The sequence below is a fragment of the Pleurodeles waltl genome, chromosome 6, assembly GCF_031143425.1.
Source record: "Pleurodeles waltl isolate 20211129_DDA chromosome 6, aPleWal1.hap1.20221129, whole genome shotgun sequence".
Taxonomy (NCBI): Eukaryota; Metazoa; Chordata; class Amphibia; order Caudata; family Salamandridae; genus Pleurodeles; species Pleurodeles waltl.
The window spans coordinates 30,560,508-30,585,050 of NC_090445.1; the positions used below are offsets into that span (position 1 = coordinate 30,560,508).

General features: G+C 46.6%; 1 protein-coding gene across 2 annotated transcripts in view; it reads right to left on the reverse strand.

The window, feature by feature from the left end:
- Positions 1-24,543, reverse strand: part of DDX31 (DEAD-box helicase 31) — a 302,158-nt gene that overhangs the window by 32,314 nt on the left and 245,301 nt on the right. For both annotated transcript variants that reach the window (XM_069237113.1, XM_069237114.1), the window contains one exon: positions 13,743-13,917. In XM_069237113.1, coding sequence (XP_069093214.1) covers positions 13,743-13,917 — 175 coding nt within the window. The remainder of the gene's footprint in view (positions 1-13,742; positions 13,918-24,543) is intronic.

Sequence of the window (24,543 nt, forward strand, 5' to 3'; positions counted from 1 at the left end):
GTATCTTACACCCAGTGTCTGGGACAGAGCTCAGAGCATCTCCACATACCACTTGTATCTTACACCCAGTGTCTGGGACAGACCATCTCCACATACCACTTGTATCTTACACCCAGTGTCTGGCACAGAGCTCACAGCATCTCCACATACCACTTGCATCTCACACTAGGAGTCTGGGACAGAGCTCGGAGCATCTCCACATACCACTTGTATCTTCCACCCAGTGTCTGGGACAAAGCATCTCCACATGCCACTTGTATCTTCCACCCAGTGTCTGGGACAGAGCTCAGAGCATCTCCACATACCACTTGTATCTTACACCCAGTGTCTGGGACAGAGCATCTCCACATACCACTTGTATCTTACACCCAGTGTCTGGGTCAGAGCATCTCCACATACCACTTGTATCTTATACCCAGTGTCTGGGACAGAGAGCAGAGCATCTCCACATACCACTTGTATCTTACACCCAGTGTCTGGGACAGAGCTCAGAGCATCTCCACATACCACTTGTATCTTACACCCAGTGTCTGGGACAGACCATCTCCACATACCACTTGTATCTTACACCCAGTGTCTGGCACAGAGCTCACAGCATCTCCACATACCACTTGCATCTCACACTAGGAGTCTGGGACAGAGCTCGGAGCATCTCCACATACCACTTGTATCTTACACCCAGTGTCTGGGACAGAGCTCAGAGCATCTCCACATACCACTTGTATCTTACACCCAGTGTCTGGGACAGAGCATCTCCACATACCACTTGTATCTTACACCCAGTGTCTGGGTCAGAGCTCAGAGCATCTCCACATACCACTTGTATCTTATACCCAGTGTCTGGGACAGAGAGCAGAGCATCTCCACATACCACTTGTATCTCACACCCAGTGTCTGGGACAGAGCTCACAGCATCTCGACATGCCATTTGTATCTTACGCCCAGTGTCTGGGACAAAGCATCTCCACATACCACTTGTATCTTACACCCAGTGTCTGGGACAGAGCTCAGAGCATCTCCGCACACCACTTGCATCTCACACTAGGAGTCTGGGACAGAGCTTGGAGCATCTCCACATACCACTTGTATCTTACACCCAGTGTCTGGGACAAAGCATCTCCACATACCACTTGTATCTTCCACCCAGTGTCTGGGACAGAGCTCAGACCATCTCCACGTACCACTTATCTTACATCCAGTGTCTTTGACAGAGCTCAGAGCATCTCCACATACCACTTGCATCTCACACTAGGTGTCTGGGACAGAGCTCGGAGCATCTCCACATACCACTTGTATGTTACACCCAGTGTCTGGCACAGAGCTCACAGCATCTCCACATACCACTTGCATCTCACACTAGGTGTCTGGGACAGAGCTCGGAGCATCTCCACATACCACTTGTATCTTACACCCAGTGTCTGGGACAAAGCATCTCCACATACCACTTGTATCTTCCACCCAGTGTCTGGCACAGAGCTCACAGCATCTCCACATACCACTTGTATCTTACACCCAGTGTCTGGGACAGAGCTCACAGGTACTTCACACATCACTTGTATCTTACACCCAGAAACTGGGACAGAGCTCACAGCTACTTTACATACCAGTTGTATCTCACACCCAGTGTCTGGGACAGAGCTCAGAGCATCTCCGCATACAAGTTGTGTCTTACACCCAGTGTCTGGGACAAAGCATCTCCACATACCACTTGTATCTTACACCCAGTGTCTGGGACAGAGCTCACAGGTACTTCACACACCACTTGTATCTTACACCCAGAAACTGGGACAGAGCTCACAGCTACTTTACATACCAGTTGTATCTCACACCCAGTGTCTGGGACAGAGCTCAGAGCATCTCCACATACCACTTGTATCTTACACCCAGTGTCTGGGACAGAGCCCACTGCTACTCCACATACCACTTATCTTACATCCAGTGTCTTTGACAGAGCTCAGAGCATCTCCACATACCATTTGCATCTCACACTAGGTGTCTGGGACAGAGCTCGGAGCATCTCCACATACCACTTGTATCTTACACCCAGTGTCTGGGACAGAGCGTCTCCACATACCACTTGTATCTTACATCCAGTTTCTGGGACAGAGCTCACAGTTACTTCACATACCACTTGAATCTTACATCCAGTGACTGGGACAAAGCTCAGAGTATCTCCACATACCACTTGTATCTCACACCCTGTGTCTGGGGCAGAGCTCACAGCATCTCCACATACTATATATCTTACACCCAGTGTCTGGGACATAAAATCTTCACATACCACTTCTACAGAATTCTATCGTACACCCACAGTGTGTGGGACAAAGTTCAGAGCATCTCCACATACCACTTGTATCGCACACGCAGTGTCTGTGACAGAGCTCAGAGCATCTCCACATACCACTTATCTTACATCCAGTGTCTTTGACAGAGCTCAGAGCATCTCCACATACCACTTGCATCTCACACTAGGTGTCTGGGACAGAGCTCGGAGCATCTCCACATACCACTTGTATCTTACACCCAGTGTCTGGCACAGAGCTCACAGCATCTCGACATGCCATTTGTATCTTACACCCAGTGTCTGGGACAAAGCATCTCCACATACCACCTGTATCTTACACCCAGTGTCTGGGACAGAGCTCAGAGCATCTCCACATACCACTTGTATCTTACACCCAGTGTCTGGGACAGACCATCTCCACATACCACTTGTATCTTACACCCAGTGTCTGGCACAGAGCTCACAGCATCTCCACATACCACTTGCATCTCACACTAGGAGTCTGGGACAGAGCTCGGAGCATCTCCACATACCACTTGTATCTTCCACCCAGTGTCTGGGACAAAGCATCTCCACATGCCACTTGTATCTTCCACCCAGTGTCTGGGACAGAGCTCAGAGCATCTCCACATACCACTTGTATCTTACACCCAGTGTCTGGGACAGACCATCTCCACATACCACTTGTATCTTACACCCAGTGTCTGGGTCAGAGCTCAGAGCATCTCCACATACCACTTGTATCTTATACCCAGTGTCTGGGACAGAGAGCAGAGCATCTCCACATACCACTTGTATCTCACACCCAGTGTCTGGGACAGAGCTCACAGCATCTCGACATGCCATTTGTATCTTACGCCCAGTGTCTGGGACAAAGCATCTCCACATACCACTTGTATCTTACACCCAGTGTCTGGGACAGAGCTCAGAGCATCTCCACATACCACTTGTATCTTACACCCAGTGTCTGGGACAGAGAGCAGAGCATCTCCACCTACCACTTGTATCTCACACCCAGTGTCTGGGACAGAGCTCACAGCATCTCGACATGCCATTTGTATCTTACACCCAGTGTCTGGGACAAAGCATCGCCACATACCACTTGTATCTTACACCCAGTGTCTGGGACAGAGCTCAGAGCATCTCCACATACCACTTGTATCTTACACCCAGTGTCTGGGACAGAGCCCACTGCTACTCCACATACCACTTATCTTACATCCAGTGTCTTTGACAGAGCATCTCCACATACCACTTGCATCTCACACTAGGTGTCTGGGACAGAGCTCGGAGCATCTCCACATACCACTTGTATCTTACATCCAGTTTCTGGGACAGAGCTCACAGTTACTTCACATACCACTTGAATCTTACATCCAGTGACTGGGACAGAGCTCAGAGTATCTCCACATACCACTTGTGTCTCACACCCTGTGTCTGGGGCAGAGCTCACAGCATCTCCACATACTATATATCTTACACCCAGTGTCTGGGACATAAAATCTTCACATACCACTTCTACAGAATTCTATCGTACACCCACAGTGTGTGGGACAAAGTTCAGAGCATCTCCACATACCACTTGTATCGCACACCCAGTGTCTGGGACAGAGCTCAGAGCATCTCCACGTACCACTTATCTTACATCCAGTGTCTTTGACAGAGCTCAGAGCATCTCCACATACCACTTGCATCTCACACTAGGTGTCTGGGACAGAGCTCGGAGCATCTCCACATACCACTTGTATCTTACACCCAGTGTCTGGCACAGAGCTCACAGCATCTCCACATACCACTTGCATCTCACACTAGGAGTCTGGGACAGAGCTCGGAGCATCTCCACATACCACTTGTATCTTACACCCAGTGTCTGGGACAAAGCATCTCCACATACCACTTGTATCTTCCACCCAGTGTCTGGCACAGAGCTCACAGCATCTCCACATACCACTTGTATCTTACACCCAGTGTCTGGGACAGAGCTCACAGGTACTTCACACATCACTTGTATCTTACACCCAGAAACTGGGACAGAGCTCACAGCTACTTTACATACCAGTTGTATCTCACACCCAGTGTCTGGGACAGAGCTCAGAGCATCTCCGCATACAAGTTGTGTCTTACACCCAGTGTCTGGGACAAAGCATCTCCACATACCACTTGTATCTTACACCCAGTGTCTGGGACAGAGCTCACAGGTACTTCACACACCACTTGTATCTTACACCCAGAAACTGGGACAGAGCTCACAGCTACTTTACATACCAGTTGTATCTCACACCCAGTGTCTGGGACAGAGCTCAGAGCATCTCCGCATACAAGTTGTATCTTACACCCAGTGTCTGGGACAAAGCATCTCCACATACCACTTGTATCTTCCACCCAGTGTCTTGCACAGAGCTCACAGCATCTCCACATACCACTTGTATCTTACACCCAGTGTCTGGGACAGAGCTCACAGGTACTTCACACACCACTTGTATCTTACACCCAGAAACTGGGACAGAGCTCACAGCTACTTTACATACCAGTTGTATCTCACACCCAGTGTCTGGGACAGAGCTCAGAGCATCTCCGCATACAAGTTGTATCTTATACCCAGTGTCTGGGACAGAGCATCTCCACATACCACTTGTATCTTACATCCAGTTTCTGGGACAGAGCTCACAGCTACTTCACATACCACTTGCATCTTACATCCAGTGACTGGGACAGAGCTCAGAGTATCTCCATATACCACTTGTATCTCACACCGTGTCTGGGGCAGAGCTCACACCATCTCCACATACTATATATCTTATACCCAGTGTCTGGGACATAAAATCTTCACATACCACTACTATCTCATTCTATCGTACACCCACAGTGTGTTGGGCAGAGTTCAGAGCATCTCCACATACCACTTGTATCTCACACCCAGTGTCTGGGACAGAGCTCACAGCTACTTCACATACCACTTGTATCTTACACTAAGTGTCTGGGACAGAGCTCACAGCATCTCCACATACTACTTGTTTCTCACACCCAGTGTTTGGAACAGAGCATCTCCACATACCATATATCTTACACCCAGTAGCTGGGACAGAACATCTTCACATACCATTTCTACAGAATTCTATCGTACACCCACAGTGTGTGGGACAGAGTTCAGAGCATCTCCACAAACCACTTATATCTTACACTAAGTGTCTGGGACAGAGCTCATAGCATCTCCACGTACCACTTATAAATTACATCCAGTGTTCAGCACAGAGTTCATAGCGTCTCCACATACCACTTGTATCTTACACCCAGTGTCTGGGACAGAGCATCTTCACATACCACTTGCATCTCACACCCAGTATCTGGGACAGAGCTCAGAGCATCTCCACATACCACTTGTATGTTACACACAGTGTCTGGGACAGAGCTCAGAGCCCCTACGTGGACCATGGAGATCTCACATCCAGTGTCTGGGACAGAGCTCACAGCTATTTCACATACCATTTGTATCTTACACCCAGTTCCCAGTGTCTGGGGGCAGAGCTTGGAGCAACCCCAGACTTTACTTGCCTGAGACAGAGCTCTCAGGGTGTCCAAGTATCTCACCATTCCTGCCTAAGACCAACCTCACTTCTTTTGGCTGGGACAAACCTAACATTATCTCGGGGGATTTCACTTTCCCTGTCTGAGATAGGGCTCACATGATCCCCAAATATCTCACCCATCCTGCCTCAAAACCTCCAGGTGTCTCTCCTTTCCCATTTGTGACCAAACACTCAATACCTTCAGGTATCTCACCTTTCCTGGTATCTCACCTTCCTTGTCTATGACCAAGCTCTCAATACCCCAGGTATCTCCACATACCACTTTTATCTTACTCCCAGTGTCTGGGACAGGGCTCAGAGAATCTACACATACCACTTGTATCTTACACCCAGTGTCAATACTTCCAGCTGTCTCACCTTCCCCGTGACAAAGCACCCAATACCTTCAAGTAGCTCAACTTCCCTGTCTGTGACCAAGCTCTCAGTACCTCCTCGTATCTCACCTTTCCTGTCTATGACCAAGCTCCTAATACCTCCAGGTGTAGTGTGGTTAGTTTTACGTATCCTTTGCGCATTAGCTTCGGGCTTTAGGCCTTTGTGCACTTTGCCCTGAATGTATTTTATTCATTTGTTGACAGCTTAGAGCCTCTGTGCACTTTGCTCTAAATGCTTTTTATTAGGCTTCGTACTGTTATTTTTCAAATAGCTAGTTCTACGGTGTTGTTTTTTATTCATATCACACTGTTTTGCCTACTTCAGCACTGGAGTTCTCCATAACATATTCACTCTGTGCTTCAGTCAAGGATACAGTCTGGTACATTGCCGATAGACGTGGTAGGAGTTTAGATTTGGCATTCCTGCTTAGGGACATTTTGTGATCACGATGACATGTTAGTTATAAAATCACTTCCTTGTCCCAATACACGAGAGAGGGTGATTCCGACCAGGGAACCACAACCAGACGCTGACTGCCTCGTTGCAGATGCTGAACCAGATCACAGGCCTTTGCTCAGGTATGAGGGCTGATGTCTCCCCAGTGATTCGGAAAGGCAAGCTAGAAGCTTAACATGCTGTGCTCTAAATAGTACAAGCAGAGGGAGAGTAGAAACTGTTAGGCACTATGATAGCTTTGTTCTTATGTTTTACTCTCCTGGTGACTATTTCAATCCTACTGTGTTGTATTGTTCTGGTTATTGCGGCTCACGCCTTATTATCTAAAATACAGTTGTTTTATTAAAACATTATATAAAACTTATACTGTCTTTGTCATTTGTATATGAGATCATATTGTAAATGAGAGAGTTGGTTTGGATCTGAGTGACCACGACTTCCCGGAGAAGTTCCAAAGATGTCATGCGCTCGGCTGCCCAATCATTTCTTCCCCGTTGGAGAAATGAGGCACTGCTAGTTAGCCGGAGCAAAAACTGGATTTAGGGTGACAGAGTTCCTTACACGTGGGTCAGACTCAGTCCCCCACACCGTTATAGATCCTGCTGCCTAGAAATCCAGTAGTCTCATTTAGGATAATGAGAGCCCACGCGAAATGGCGCCCAACGTGGGGCAAATGTTACTGACCAATACTAAATTACTGTATTCAAATTTGTTTGTATCTAAACTTTCGGTCGAGGGGTATGAATACTGGTTTAAGACTGTTGACTTGAAAAGTGTTTGGGGTACGAAAAATTGGCAGATGCAAGGCATGGGCACATTATTTAGAGCATGTATTATCCCTGTGCAGATGATTTTCCTCAATTACACAGTACAACAGACTAGCTGTTTGGGCTTGGCAACAATTAGAGAGTTAAATTTGCCTAGTATACCTGTCCCTTCCAAATTAAACAACTGGCAGCACTATGTGAATGCTACTTTTAGTGAATTTACACATTGGGTCCAGAATGGTACGCTTATCACTTCATCGATACATCCGGGCGGGTGGTTATTATGGCCTATAGACACTAATAAGTGTCATCAACGTTTTGTCACCTCTTCAGGGGGGTTCAGGACTAGTAGGGCAGACCCTCGTTACATTTCGCCAGAACATGCTGATATTATAACTACATACAGCGTGGGGAAGCTTTGTCAGCAATGGTTGAAGTCATCCACGCTGGATGCAGTTAAGTCACATCTCTCGTTACTGTCTAATGATACTGATTTACAAGATTTTGTGTCAGGTCCCAAGGTACCACGGAAGTAAAGATTTTTTTACGAAGTTTATAATGAGATTTGGAAGCTTTCACAACAGGAGGCTGCAGCCCGGTTGAGGCAGATTGATCAGGAAAATCTGCTGCAGACTTTGTCTGTTGTTGATAATGGCATGCATACCCTTTCTGACCGTGTTTATACGATTGACAGCATTGTTTCCTCTGCTATTGACATTAATAAATCGGACATGTCTTCTTTATATCATGGGCAGAGTCGGACGCGGTCCATCATGCAGCTGGGTTGGACTCTTCAGACCTTGAAGGCAGGTCACGTTCCATGGCAGCACATTCGTGCCAGAGAGATCTTTGTCTCCTTTAAGTTGTCTCGTCAACAACAGCTGATGGCTAAAAAGGAAGCGACATATGTTATGTTGAATATTGAGAAATTGGAGAAACTGCCTTTCACGGTGGCTGAGATTCCGTCAGCTGAGTGGTTGATTCATGGGGTTATTAATTTGCCTATCTCCACTCTGCAATTTACTTCTTGTTTGAAGCACATTCCGGTGGGTAGATATGAACTATTGGGAGACAGTTACATACACGAGGTGTGGGAGCTTCCCTTTCAATACAGATGTGTTAATGGTCTGAGGGAGGTTTTTCTTAGTGGTAGCGAATGCGAAGCTTCTGTCAGCCATTCCATGGTTTGTAAACAGCTGTCCTTGCACGGAGCGTGTAACGCTTCGATTGCTAACTTAGCTTGTTATCTGAAGGGAGTTCCAGTCCCGGTTATTAAACACACTTTCCAGGTGCTTTCTAACGGCAGTTACATTGTTCTTAACAGCGAACGCTGCTGTGGCATGCGTGCCGGAATAGTTTACGTTGTCGTTGTCAACAAGGCCGTTACGTGCTGCGGGAATGTGTTGTTTCCCCCCACTCAAATTAGGGAGGTAGCGGACATCTGGCCTCATATTGCTACTTCCAAGGTTAATTTCGACAAGTTGAGTCGGCTGAAAGCTTTATTGTTTCAAAAGCATGTGGCCCTTACATCTGCTAGCGAGACCTACGCACTTCAGGTGGCAAGGTCATCGGCGGAGATACAGTCCCTTTTGAATACTAACTTTCCAAGTCACTTCGGTGAACTTGTGGGACCTATATTTAATGCATCCAGCACTGCTGGTGTTGCTCATTTTTTCAAAGCCGTTGGTGTTGGTTTTGCTCACACCTTCTCTTCCATATTCGGTTTGATACCTTCGGCTATAAACTCTATTTTCGGAAGCATTTTTGGGGGTTTCCCGATTACTTTGGCTTTGTTGGCTGGAGTCTTGCTATTGTTGCTATTTTTTCGCAATGGCTGTCCCGCCACGACGAGATCCTATATTGCTGCTCCCGTCAGCGCAGCTGTGTCGTGAACGCATGATGCAGCATTTTGGAGCTACACTCCTGGGCCATTTGGAGTGTGACTGGTCTCGGTCATTCAGACCGGTTTTGGATTGTGTGCAACCCGTGTTTCGGTGCCTTTGGTGCTCGTTTGAACATGCACTGGCTTTCTGTCTCTCACTGCAGCGCCCTCCAGTGGTCGATCCTGATCTGTTGATGTTCCCGATTAGGGCTCATTCCCAGACTTGTGCACTACGGTTGCGTTTGCTTCGTGAGGCGGTTTATGAGATTCCCTTCCTGGAGGAAGATGGTATTGTCTCTTTCATAGGCCCTGCACGGGGTGCCGCCCTGAATGGTTTTGGGGCTTTGGAACACACCTGCTCCATGGTACTTTGTGGTGTGGATCTTCCGATATTAACATATATCGAAGTGGAGGAGCTCCTACGTTCTATTGCTTCTGTCTGACGATTGGATTTTTTTCTCTCTCCTGCAAAATTGACACTATATTGAATTTGGCTTTATCGTCACATGTTTCCTAAATTTATGACTTTGTTGTCTTCTGACCTTGTCGAAATATATGGTTTTATATATTGTTTATATTTGGGGCATACTTTTATATTATTGGAACCACTTGCTACCGAAAAGGGGAGGGTGTAGTGTGGTTAGTTTTACGTATCCTTTGCGCATTAGCTTCGGGGTTTAGGCCTTTGTGCACTTTGCCCTGAATGTATTTTATTCATTTGTTGACAGCTTAGAGCCTCTGTGCACTTTGCTCTAAATGCTTTTTATTAGGCTTCGTACTGTTATTTTTCAAATAGCTAGTTCTACGGTGTTGTTTTTTATTCATATCACACTGTTTTGCCTACTTCAGCACTGGAGTTCTCCATAACATATTCACTCTGTGCTTCAGTCAAGGATACAGTCCGGTACATTGCCGATAGACGTGGTAGGAGTTTAGATTTGGCATTCCTGCGTAGGGACATTTTGTGATCACGATGACATGTTAGTTATAAAATCACTTCCTTGTCCCAATACACGAGAGAGGGAGATTCCGACCAGGGAACCACAACTAGACGCTGACTGCCTCGTTGCAGATGCTGAACCAGATCACAGGCCTTTGCTCAGGTATGAGGGCTGATGTCTCCCTAGTGATTCGGAAAGGCAAGCTAGAAGCTTAACATGCTGTGCTCTAAATAGAACAAGCAGAGGGAGAGTAGAAACTGTTAGGCACTATGATAGCTTTGTTCTTATGTTTTACTCTCCTGGTGACTATTTCAATCCTACTTAGTTGTATTGTTCTGGTTATTGCGGCTCACGCCTTATTATCTAAAATACAGTTGTTTTATTAAAACATTATATAAAACTTATACTGTCTTTGTCATTTGTATATGAGATCATATTGTAAATGAGAGAGTTGGTTTGGATCTGAGTGACCACGACTTCCCTGAGAAGTTCCAAAGATGTCATGCGCTCGGCTGCCCAATCATTTCTTCCCCGTGGGAGAAATGAGGCACTGCTAGTTAGCCGGAGCAAAAACCGGATTTAGGGTGACAGAGTTCCTTACACGTGGGTCAGACTCAGTCCCCCACACCGTTATCGATCCTGCTGCCTAGAAATCCAGTAGTCTCATTTAGGATAATGAGAGCCCACGCAACACAGGTATCTCTCCATCCGTCTAAGACCAAGCTGATAATACCTCCAGGTATCTCCCCTTCCCTGTCTAAGACTAAGCTCTAAATACTTCCAAGTATCTCAACTTCCCGGTCTGTGACCAAGCTCTCAATACCTCAAGGAATCTCACCTTTGCCTGTCTAGAACCAAGCTGTTAATACCTCCAGGTATCTCTCCTTCTCTGTCTAAAACAGGGCCCAAAATACCTCCAGGTATCTCTCCTTCCCTGTCTAAGACTAAGCTATTAATATCTTCAGGTATCTCACCTTCCCTGTCCGTGACCAAGCTCTCAAAACCTCGAGTTATGTCTCTTTACCTATCTAAAACTAAGCTCAATATCTCCAGGTATCTCACTGTCCATGTCTGCGACCGTGCTCTCAATACCTTCAGGTATCTTTCCTTTCCTGTCGAGGATCACACGTTCACTACCTCCAGGTATCTCAACCTCCCTGTCTATAACCAAGCTGAAAATACCTCCAGGTATCCCAACTTCCCTGTCTATAACCAAGCTGAAAATACCTCCAGGTATCTCAACTTCCCTGTCTATAACCAAGCTGTTAATACCTTCAGGTATCTCTCAATCCCTGTCTAAAACCAAGCTGAAAATACCTCCAGGTATCTCTCTTTCCCTGTCTAAGACTAAGCTCTCAATAGCTTCAGGTATCTCATCTTCCTTGTCTATGACCAAGCTCTGAATACCCCAGGTATCTCCACATACCACTTTTATCTTACTCCCAGTGTCTGGGACAGGGCTCAGAGAATCTACACATACCACTTGTATCTTACACCCATTGTCAATACTTCCAGCTGTCTCACCTTCCCCGTGACAAAGCACCCAATACCTTCAAGTAGCTCAACTTCCCTGTCTGTGACCAAGATCTCAGTACCTCCTCGTATCTCACCTTTCCTGTCTATGACCAAGCTCCTAATACCTCCAGGTATCTCTCCTTCTCTGTCTAAACCAAAGCCCAAAATACCTCCAGGTATCTCTCCTTCCCTGTCTAAGACTAAGCTATTAATACCTTCAGGTATCTCACCTTCCCGGTCAGTGACCAAGCTCTCAAAACCTCGAGTTATGTCTATTTACCTATCTAAAACTAAGCTCAATATCTCCAGGTATCTCACTGTCCCTGTCTGCGACAGTGCTCTCAATACCTTCAGGTATCTCTCCTTCCCTGTCGAGGATCACGCGTTCACTACCTCCAGGTATCTCAACTTCCCTGTCTATAACCAAGCTGAAAATACCGCCAGGTATCCCAACTTCCCTGTCTATAACCAAGCTCTTAATACCTCCAGGTATCTCTCAATCCCCGTCTAAAACCAAGCTGAAAATACCTCCAGGTATGTCTCCTTCCCTGTCTAAGACTAAGCTCTCATTGCCTTCAGGTATCTCAGGTTCTGTGGGTGGACAAACCTGTTGGGGACACAGTTCAAAGCATCTTGAGGAATGTCATTCACCTCATCTGCCCTGTCAGAGACAGAAGTTTCAAGATCTCCAGGTTTATCAATAGTCTGGGACTGAGCTCACATGTCTAATCACTCAGCCACCCTGTCTATGTTAGAGTTCTCATGTCCACGTAGCTCACTTATGTCCAGTGCAGAGCTCTCAGCGCTAGCAGGTATCTCACCAACTTTTTTTACCTTCCCTCTCTGTGACAGAACTTACAACTCCAAATATTTTCACTCTCCTGTCAACAAAATATCCAGGAAGCTCACTACCCTCTATGAAGGACACGGTTCATACCTCCATGTATCACGCCTCGCCTGTCTAGGACAGAGCTCACTCCTCCAAGGGTCTTAATCCCCTTGTCTAGGACAGAGCTCACATCTCCGGATAGCTCCCCCACTGTCTAGGACAGAGCTCACATCTCCGGATAGCTCCCAGAGCTCACATCTCCGGATAGCTCCCCCACTGTCTAGGACAGAGCTCACATCTCCGGATAGCTCCCCCACTGTCTAGGACAGAGCTCACATGTCCAGGTACCAATGTCCTTTGATTAGGACAGAACTTGCATTTTTTACTAGCTGCGCCCCTCCCGCCCCACACACACACTTCCCTGTCTAGGAGGACAGGGCGTACATCTTTGCATAGATCACCTCCTCTATCTAGGACAGAGCTTACATGTCCAGGTATCTTACTGGCCTTGTCTAGGACAGAACTCACGTCTTCGGGTGGCTCAGCCCACCAGAGTTTAGGACAGAGCCCACACCTTCCGGTAGCTCATCCTCCCTGTCTAGGACCGGGCTCACATCTCCAGGTAGCACAATCCTTGCCTAGGAAAGAACTCCCATCTCTGGGTACCCACCCCTACCTCACTGTCTAAGACAGATCTCAAACCTCCAGGAAGTTTAATTCTATTCTCTAGGAAACAGCTCTGATTTCTGGGCAGCTCACCTCCTTCCCTTCCCCCAAATCCCCCCCTCACTGTCTAGGACAGGGCTCACATCTCCAGGTATCTTAACTGCATTGTCTAGGCTAGAACTGACATCTCTGGGTACCCATCACCGCCTCACTAGGACAAAGCGCACACCTCCGGATAGCTCACTTCTGTCTAGGACAGAGCTCAGATCTCCATGTATTTTAATTCCACTGTCTGGGACAGAACTCACGCCTCTGGGTAGCTCACCTTTTCCCCCATCCTCCCTCCCTCACTGTCTAGGGCAGGGTTCACATCTCCAGGTATCCCACCCTCCTGCCCAGGACAGAACTCTCAGCTCTACCAGGTACGTCACCGCCCTTACCTTTCCTGTCTGTGACCCCGTTTCTTGGCTCCGGGACGAGGTCGCACCAGGTTCTGTGGGGCATCTCTCAGCCCGAAGCTCTTTGCCACATGGCCCAGGTGGAGGCGACGCACATGGAAGATGTGCTTCAGGGTCCTGTGGTAGGTTGCGTAAGACCGGATGAAGGACTGCAGTGCTGGAAAAAAAACAGCGCGTCAAACACTAACTCCCGCCGTGGAACCTCGATTCACAAACATCTGCAGAAGCTCAAAAACATATTCAGTTTTTAATAACAATATTCGGTGGCTGTACTGCCGGAGTACAGAGTTTGTGTAAGACTGCTGTGCAACGGTGAAAAACTGCAGACCTTTCAAGGACATCTCTACTTAGAAACAGACTGATGTGTGGCAAGACTGATTTCTGCAGACATTTGAAGGACATCTCTGCTCTGAAATGGACTGATGTGTGGCAAGACTGATTTCTGCAGACATTTCAAGGACATCTTTGCTCTTAAATGGACTAATGCATGGCAAGACTGGGATATCTGCAGACCTTTCAAGGGCATCTCTGCTCTCAAATGGACTAATGCATGGCAAGACTGGGATATCTGCACCTTTCAAGGGCATCTCTGCTCTGAAATGGACTAATGTGTGTCAAGACTATGATACCTGCAAACATTTCAAGGACATCTCTGCTCAGAAATGGACTAATATGTGGGAAGACTGATATCTGCAGACCTTTCAAGGACCTCTCTGCTCTCAAATAGACTAATGCATGGCAAGACTGGGATATCTGCAGACCTTTCAAGGACATCTTTGCTGTTAAATGGACTAATGTGTGGCAAGACTGGGATATCTGCACCTTTGAAGGGCATCTCTGCTCTGAAATGGACTAATGTGTGGCAAGACTGATATCTGCAAACATTTCAAGGACATCTCTGCTCAGAAATGGACTAATATGTGGGAAGACTGATATCTGCAGACCTTTCAGGGACATCTCTGCTCTGAAATGGACTAATTTCAAGAGAGACATCAGGAATGAGCACCCTGGTTTCTGCACCATGCACCAGAGACATCATAGCACAGTCTGTCCCTCACCACGGTTCACAGTGAAGATACGTCAACGGATGACACCGTATTGGGTAGGGGAAGTAACAAGGATATGATACTGTGAATTTGTTACGTTAGTACAAGGTTATACATTCATATTGTGTCAGGATGTGAGCTATTCTACTATTACACAAGTGCTTGGCTTCACAAGGAAGTCTGGACTATGAGGACATAGAAATAGCTAATTAAGTAAATAAAGATTTTGGGAACGCCTTCCTTAAAAGGAAGTTCACGCCAAAGGTGGACTTCTGTAAAGAGGCGCGAGTAGATCCTTTGAGGCCGACATTAGTGGTCCAGTTGGTGTGTGTGGTTGTCTCAGGCACCGCTCCACAAGAGGCAGCCGCTTTGAGTTGTATCCTTTCCTTTCTGGGCTGCCAGGGCAACCTCAGAAGAGCAGAAGCAACAAGGTGTTTGAACGGACGATGCCTGTCCTGCTGGCTGGAGGATCTATTGCAGTCTGTAGGACACTATCGAAACCCATAAAAGGGCTTTACAGTGGTCCACGCGACCACCAATGACATTCAAACTTGCATTGAGTGATCCCACCCCCACGAAGCATTCATCTGGCGGTGACGCTCCAAGCGTGTAAATACTTGGGCAGTGATTGCTATTATACTCTCAGCCACTTTGGGACTGATGGCAACACAGCTATTTGGTGACCGATGGAAACCATACACCCAACCACTTATGAAAAGATGTCCATAATACACCCAGCCACCGGGGGAACCGATGTCCATAATACAACTAGTCACTTAAGGAGCAATGGCAATCATACACCCAGCCACCAGGGGAACAGATGTCCATAATACACCCAGCCACCGGAAGAACCGATGTCCATAATACACCCAGGCACCGGGGAAACAATGTCCATAATACACCCAGCCACCGGGGGAACCAATGTCCATAATACACCCAGCCACCAGAGAAACCGATGTCCATAATACACCCAGGCACCAGGGGAACAGATGTCCATAATACACCCAGCCACCGGAGAAACCGATGTCCATAATACACCCAGGCACCAGGGGAACAGATGCCCATAATACACTCAGGCACCGGGGGAACAGATGTCCATAATACACCCAGCCACCAGGGGAACAGATGTCCATAATACACCCAGCCATCAGGGGAACAGATGTCCATAATACACCCAGCCATCAGGGGAACCGATGTTCATAATATACCCAGGCACCAGGGAAACGATGTCCATAATATACCCAGCCATCAGGGGAACAGATGTCCATAATATACCCAGCCACCAGGGGAACAGATGTCCATAATATACACAGCCACCAGGGGAACAGATGTCCATAATATACCCAGCCACCAGGGGAACAGATGTCCATAATACACCCAGCCACCAGGGGAACCGATGTCCATAATATACCTAACCACCAGGGGGATTGATGTTCATAATACACCTAGTCACTTGGGGAGCAATGGCAATCATACACCTAGCCTTCAGGGGAACAGATGTCCATAATACACCTAGCCACTTGGGGAACAATGACAATCAGACACCCAGCTACTGGGGGAACCAAGGTCCATAATACAGCTAGCCACTTGGGGAACAAAAGCAATCATACACCCAGCCACTGGGGGAACTAATGTCCATAATACACCTAGCCTCTTGGGGAACAATGGCAATCAGACACCCAGCCACCGGGGGAACCAATGGCAATCATACACCCAGCCACTGGAGGATCCAGTGTCAATAACACACCCAGCCTCTGGGGGAACTAATGTCCATAATACACCTAGCCTCTTGGGGAACAATGGCAATCATACACCCAGCCACTGGAGGATCCAGTGTCAATAATACACCCAGCCACTTGGGGAACAATGGCACTCGTTCACTGGGAACACCATTTGGGGAACAATGGCAATCATACACCCAGCCACCATGGGAACAGATGTCCATAATACACCCAGCCACCGGGGGAACCAATGTCCATAATACACCCAGGCACCGGGGAACCGATGTCCATAATACACCCAGGCACCGGGGAACCGATGTCCATAATACACCCAGCCACCAGGGGAACCGATGTCCATAATACACCCAGCCACCGGGGGAACCGATGTCCATAATACACCTAGCCACAGGGGGAATCGATCTCCGTAATACACCTAGCCACCGGGGGAACCGATGTCCATAACACTCCCACGCCTTGGGATCTTGGCCAGTTCCAACGTGTTTCTTTCAAAACTGACCTGAAGTAGCCAGCATTTTTTAACAACAACTTATGGAGTGGGAGGGGTTTTCTAGAATTCTCCTCTCTGGCTTGTTTAAGGTATACTAGAGATTGAAACCGGATTGACCACGAAGTGAATCAGATCTCTGGCAGGATCAGGTCGCTGATGCCTGTCATCTTTCCTGTGAGGGCAGGTCTCTCTTCATGCTCGACCCAGGGTTTGACGGCCTGTTGCTGGCAGAAGAGATGAAGCAAATTCAACTGTGCCCCATGGCAATGCATTTTTAATTCTTATTATCTGCTTTGCATTGTGCATGAAAATATATATCTGTATGTTTATTTACATTTGCTGTTATAGATTGAAGCAGAATATTCTTTGTACATGTTCCTATTTCATTGCTGTGACCATTTTAAAACATCCTTCTCCACGAGCCTTGCAGATTGGTTTAATAAATGCATTTCTCAGACTAAGAGTTGCATACCAGAAATTATTGTCGGTGTGTGTGTTTTATCTTGGGCCGTAGTGAAGCAAAACATACACCCAGCCACCGGGGGAACCAATATCAATAATACACCTAGCCACTTGGGGAACAATGGCAATCAAACACCTAGCCACTGGAGGAATCAACGTCAATAATACACTCAGCCACCTGGAGAACAATGTCAATTCTACAGTCAGCCACGGGGTGAACCGGTCAATAATACACCCAGCCTCTTGGGGAGCAATGGCAATCATACACTCGGCCATCGGGGAAACCAATGTCCATAATACATCTAGCCACTTGGGTAACAATGGCAATTATACACCCAGCCGCCAGAGGATTCAATGTGAATTGCACACCTAGCCACCTGGGGAACAATGACAAGCAAACACCTAGCCACTGGAGGAACCAACATCAATAATACACTCAGCCACCTGGAGAACAATGGCAATCCTACGGTCAGGCACCGGGTGAACCGGTCAATAATACACCTAGCCACTTGGGGAACAATGGCAATTATACATCCAGCCACCGAAGGAACTAACATCAATAATACACCTAGCCTATTGGGAAACAATGGCAATGATACACCTAGCCACCAGGGGAACCGATGTCAATAAAGCACCTAGCCAATTGGGGAACAATAGCAATCAAACACCTAGCGACTGGAGGAACCAACATCAATAATACACTCAGCCACCTGGAGAACAATGGCAATCATACACCCATCCACCAGGGGAACCGATGTCAATAATGCACCTAGCCAATTGGGGAACAATAGCAATCATACACCCAGCCACTGGGGGAACTAATGTCCACAATACACCTAGCCTCTTGGGGAACAATAGCAATCATACACCCAGCCACTGGGAGAACTAATGTCCACAATACACCTAGCCTCTTGGGGAACAATAGCAATCATACACCCAGACACCAGGGGAATTGATATCAATAATATGCCTACCCTCTTGGGGAACAATGGCACATCCAGCCACCGGGGGAACCAATGTTAATAATACACCTAGCCGCTTGGGGAACAATGACAATCATACACCCAGACACCAGGAGAACCAATGTCAGTAACACACCTAGCTACCTGGGGAACAACGGCAATGGTACACCCAGCCACCGGGAGAATCGATGTCAATAATACACTTAGCCTCTTGGTGAATATTGGCAATCATAAACCCAGCCACTGAAGGAACCAATGTCAATAATACACCTAGCCACCTGGGGAATGATGGCAACATACACTCATCCACCAGGAGAACCAGTGTCAATAATACACCAAGCCAGTTGGGGAACGATGGCAATCACACACCTAGCCACTTTGGGAGCAATGGCAATCATACACCCAGCCACTGGGGGAACCAATGTTAATAATACCCCTAGCCGCTTGGGGAACAATGACAATCATACACCCACCCACCAGAGAAACCAATGTCAGTAACACACCTAGCTACCTGGGGAACAACGGCAATGGTACACCCAGCCACCGGGAGAACCAATGTCAATAATACACCTAGCCACCTGGGGAATGATGGCAACATACACTCATCCACCAGGAGAACCAGTGTCAATAATACACCAAGCTAGTCGGGGAACGATGGCAATCATACACCTAGCCACTTTGGGAGCAATGGCTATCATACACCTAGCAACTTGGGGAACCATGGCAATCATACACCCAACCACTGGGAGAACCAATGTCCATAATACACCTAGCCACTTGGGGAAAAATGGCAATCATACACCAAGACACCAGGAGAACCAATGTTAATAATACACCCAGCCACTTGGGGAACAATGGCAATCATACACCTATTCAATTGGAGAGCCATGGCAATCATACACCTAGCCACCAGGGGATCCAACAGCAATCATACACCTAGCCACTTGGGGAACAATGGCAATCATACACCTAGCCTCTTGGGGAATAATGGCAATCATACACCCAGCCACTGGAGGAACCAATGTCATTAATACACTGAGCCACCTGGGGAACGATGGCAAGCATACACCCAGCCACCAGGGGAACAGATGTCCATAATACACCCAGCCACCAGGGGAACAAATGTCAATAATACACCTAGCCACTGGGGGAACAGTGGCAATTATACACCTAGCCAATTTGGGAGCAATGGCTATCATACACCTAGCTACCAGGGGATCCAATAGCAATTAGACACCTAGCCACTTGGGGAACACTGGCAATCATACACCCAGGCATCAGCAGAACGAATGTCAATAATATTCCTAGCACTTGGGGAACAATGCCATTATACACCTAGCCAATCCGGGAACAATGGCAACCATACACCCACCCACTTGGAGAACAATGGCAGTCATACACCTATCCAATTGGGGAGCAATGGCAATCATACACTTAGCCAGTTGGGGAACAATGGCAATCATACACCTAGTCCCTTGGGGATCGATGGCAACTCAGACACTTGGAGACTGAAGGCAATCATACACCCACCTCACTAGGTATCAATGTCAATCATACACCTAGCCACTTGGGAAACAATGGCAATCGTACACCTAGCCAATTGGGGAGTAATGACAATCATACACCTAGCCAATTGGGGAGTAATGACAATCATACACCTAGTCCCTTGGGTATCGATGGCAACCCAGCCACTTGGAGACTGAAGGCAATCATACACCCAATCCACTAGGTATCAATGTCAAATAGCAACCATACACCTAACCTTTTGTGGATCAATGACATTCATGCACCCAACCTTTTGTGGGCCGATGGCAAGCATTCACTCAACCACTTGAGGAGCGATGGCAAACATACACCTAGCCACTTGGGGACTCACTGCAATCATACATCTAGCCACTTGAGAACCAATTGCAACCCAGCCACTTGGGGACTGATGGGAATCATATATCCAGCCATCAGGGATACCAATGATAATAATACACCCAGCTATTTGTGGGCCAATGGTAATCATGTACCTCACCACTTGCGGACCAATAATTATACACCCAGCCCAGAAGGGACTGATGTCAATAATACACCTAGTCACTTGCAGACTGATGGCAATTATGCACCCAACCACTTGTGAACTGATGGCGATCATGTAGCCAATCACATGTGGGCCATTGGCAATCATACACTCAACCACTTGGGGACTGATGGCAATCATGCACCTGGCCAGTATGGAACCAATGGCAATCATGCACTTATCACTTAGGAAGCAATAGGAATCATACACCTAGCCACTTGAGGAATAACAGCAAATACATGGAAATCTGGGGACGAATGGCAATGACACGCTGCCACTAAGGGGCCAATGCAATCTAAGTTCATGGAAACTTGCCGATCAATGGCAATCTTACATCAAGCCACTTTTGGGAGTGATGGCAATCATACACCAAGCTACTTGGGCACCTATGGACATCATAAACCTAGCCACTTCCGGGCTCATGGCATTCATACACAAACCCGCTCCATGCCCAATAACAATCATTCACCCAGCCACTTTGAGGCTAATGGCCTCAAAGGTCTTGGTTTTTGGAGACCAAGGACATTCGTAAACCTATCCTGTACACAGAGCCAACTGACTTAAATCGAAACACATGGACACTTGGTTATCGATGGCAGACACCTAGCCAATAGAGGTGACACTGGCAATGCATGGCTACTTAGGGAACAATGGCAAACTGTGCACATGGCTACTTGGGTACAGAGGACAAACTAAACACATGGCTACCTGGAAATTAATAGCAATCTGAACACATGACTGCCTTGACGCTTATGGGAATCTGAATAAATAGCTACTTTGGGACTGACTGTAAGGTGCACAGAAGAATACTTGAGGAAAAATGGAGAGCTCTACAGACAACTACTTGGGGACAGATGGCAATCATACACCTAGCCACCTGAGCAATGGTGCAAATCTATACGCATGTCATTTGAACACTCGAGGCAGACTATGATTAACTACTTGAGGGCTGATGGCAATCTATACACACAACAACTTGGGGTCTGAAGGCAATCTATACACACACACAGCAACTTGGGGTCTGATGGCAATCTACAAACACAGCTATTTGGAGACTAAGGGCAACCTATACACACAGACACTTGGCGACTGAGGCATTTTATACACACAACTACTTAGCGACTGGGGGCAATTTATAGACAGCTACTTGGCAACTGAGAGCAAACTATACACACAGCTACTTGGTGACTGAGGGCCATCTATACACACAGCTACTTGGCAATCGAGGGCCATCTATACACACAGCTGGCGACTGAGGGCAATCTATACACAGCTACTTGGACACAGAGGGTAATCTACACACAGCTAGTTGGCGACTAAAGGCAATCTATACACACAAGCTACTTGGAGACTGAAGGCAATCTATACACACAACTACTTGGTGACTGAGGGCCATCTATACACACAGCTACTTGGGCACTGAGGGTAATCTATACACAGCTACTTGGCGACTGAGGGCGATCTATACACAGCTACTTGGAGACTGATGGCAATCTGTACACACAGCTATTTGGTGACTGAAGGCAATCTATACACACAACTACTGAGCGACTGAGGGCACTTTTTACACACAGCTATTTGGGGACTGGGGGCAATCCATACACACAGCTAGTTGGCAACTAAAGGCAATCTGTACACAGCTACTTGGAGACTGAGGGTAATCTACACACACAGTTACTCGGAGACCGAGGGCAATCTATACACACAGCTACTTGGAGACTGAGGGTAATCTATGCACACACCTGCTTGGCAACTGAGGCCAATCTACACACGGCTACTTGGAGACTGAGGGCAATCCATGCACAGCTACCTGGCAATTGAGGACAACCTATACACACAGCTACTTGCAGTCTGATGGCAATCTATACACAAGGGTACATGGAGACTGAGGGATATCCATACACAGCTACTTGGAGACTGAGGATAATCTATAAACACAGCTACTTGGAGACTGAGGACAATCTATGCGCATGGTCACTTGGGGATTGAGGGCAATCTATACACATGGCTACTTAGCGACTGAGGGCAATCCATACACACAGCTACTTAGTGAATGAGGGAATCTATACACAAAGTTACTTAGCAACGGAAGGCAATCTATACACACAGCTACTTAGCGACTGAGGGCAATCTATACACACAGCTACTTAGCAACAGAAGGCAATCCATACACATAGCTACTTGGAGACTGAGGGCAATCTATACACACAGGTACTTGGCAATCAAGGGTAATCTACACCAACAACTACCTGGAAACTGAGGGCAATCTATACGCACAACTACTTGGGGACTGAGGGCAATCTATACACACAGCTACTTGGAGGCTGAGGGCATGCCATACACAGCTACCCGGAGACTGCAGACAATCTATGGCGCAAATGAATCTGAAAATCTGTGAAGTAAAAATTATAAAGTTGCATTATATTTGGAACAAATCACTCCTTTACATACATTATAAGGATGCTGCAAGTCAATGGGGAGTTCTTTGAGCCACACTGAGGAACGAGGCCAAAGGGTGAGCTGCTTTATAAAGTTATGAACCTTTAAGGTGACTTGCAACATCCTTTTAAGACACAGCAGAGGGAATTTTATTGCTTATAATACATGGTCACACAATCACCAACAATAACCAATTAAATCTTTGGTGCCTTGCTATTTCATGTTCATTATAGGCAAGAAGAATAAAAGTAGAATCTGTACTAAAATTAAGTGCACCAAAAAGGAGATCGTAATTTTTGCAAAAAGATATCAGAATCAGTTTCATGTAAGTCAGCTACAAAATGCTGAGGCTCTGATTGTGTAACAACACACAGAAATACAGTTTTTAATGCAAAGACCTTTAGCATGGAAAAATGGAGCCATAAATGTTTCCATTCTGCTGATAATATTTTCTATTTTGAGAATTCAACAAAAGAAGGAAAAGCCAGTCCCATTTTCCTTGTTTAAACTAATTATGCACCTTGACCTGCCTTTCACATTGGCTTCTGGATCTAGAAGCAGGTCCAGTGCCATCAAAGCTCAACTGTAATAACTTATTACAGCTGAGCTGCTAAGTCATGTCGTTATTACAGGTAACTAGGGAGGTCACAACTCGCCTATATTAAGGAGATTTAAGGCTTTTATACCATGATTGTAGATTTCCACGGATTAGACTCACGCTTACAGTACTTGATAAAAAATACTTTTACTCCAAAAAGAGTTTATTTTTGTGATTTATAATTGTGATTTTTTGTATCTATTAGTAAAGTATGCTCAATTTACTTTTTCTTTACTGTTTACATTTTAAAGGTTTTGTTGGACCAAACCCGGAATAATGAGTGAAGTGTTATATCGCCTTAAGGATAAATCTTGAGTCTGTATGTCATCAAAATTGGCTTTAAGTGATAGTTTCCATCCTTTTCTCTTGAGTGACTGTGGTGGGTCATTACAGGCCATGTCCTACCTTTAGAGTGGATGGTTTCGCGCAGGACTAAAGGTGTATGCAGGCTGGCCGCTTCTTGCCATCTGAGGCGTCTCCTGGTTGTTTCATTAGCATTTATTGGGGGATTAACTTGTTTGAATCAGTACTTTCCTTTGCTGTCATTGAGATCTTTTAATATTTTGCATTAACGTGCACTGCAGGCGACGTGCACTGCAGAGGTAAAACATACCACTGTCAGACTGCGGTGCCAAAGTCTAATCTCCTTCCAGGATTATCCTCCCAAGATGCAGAAGGAAATTAAAGGTTCTCCAAAGATGAAGATAGAGGTGCAGAGGAAGAAGTGAAGTGTGAATTAAGAAAAGGAACCATCTAAAAGTGCATCACTGGAGACAGACTTCTCAAATCCTAGAACCCACCCTCGACTTTAAACACAAGCTCATTGCATGAATTCACACTTAATCTCCTGCAACTTTCAAGATAAAAAATTCTGTCCAGAATATCCTAAACAGAAAAGGAAGGCAGTATCCGTTGCCCTGCAGCACGCCCTGTCCACCCAGGTGGGGTGCACCTTGGTTTCCTACTTAGGGAGTTCTGTGCT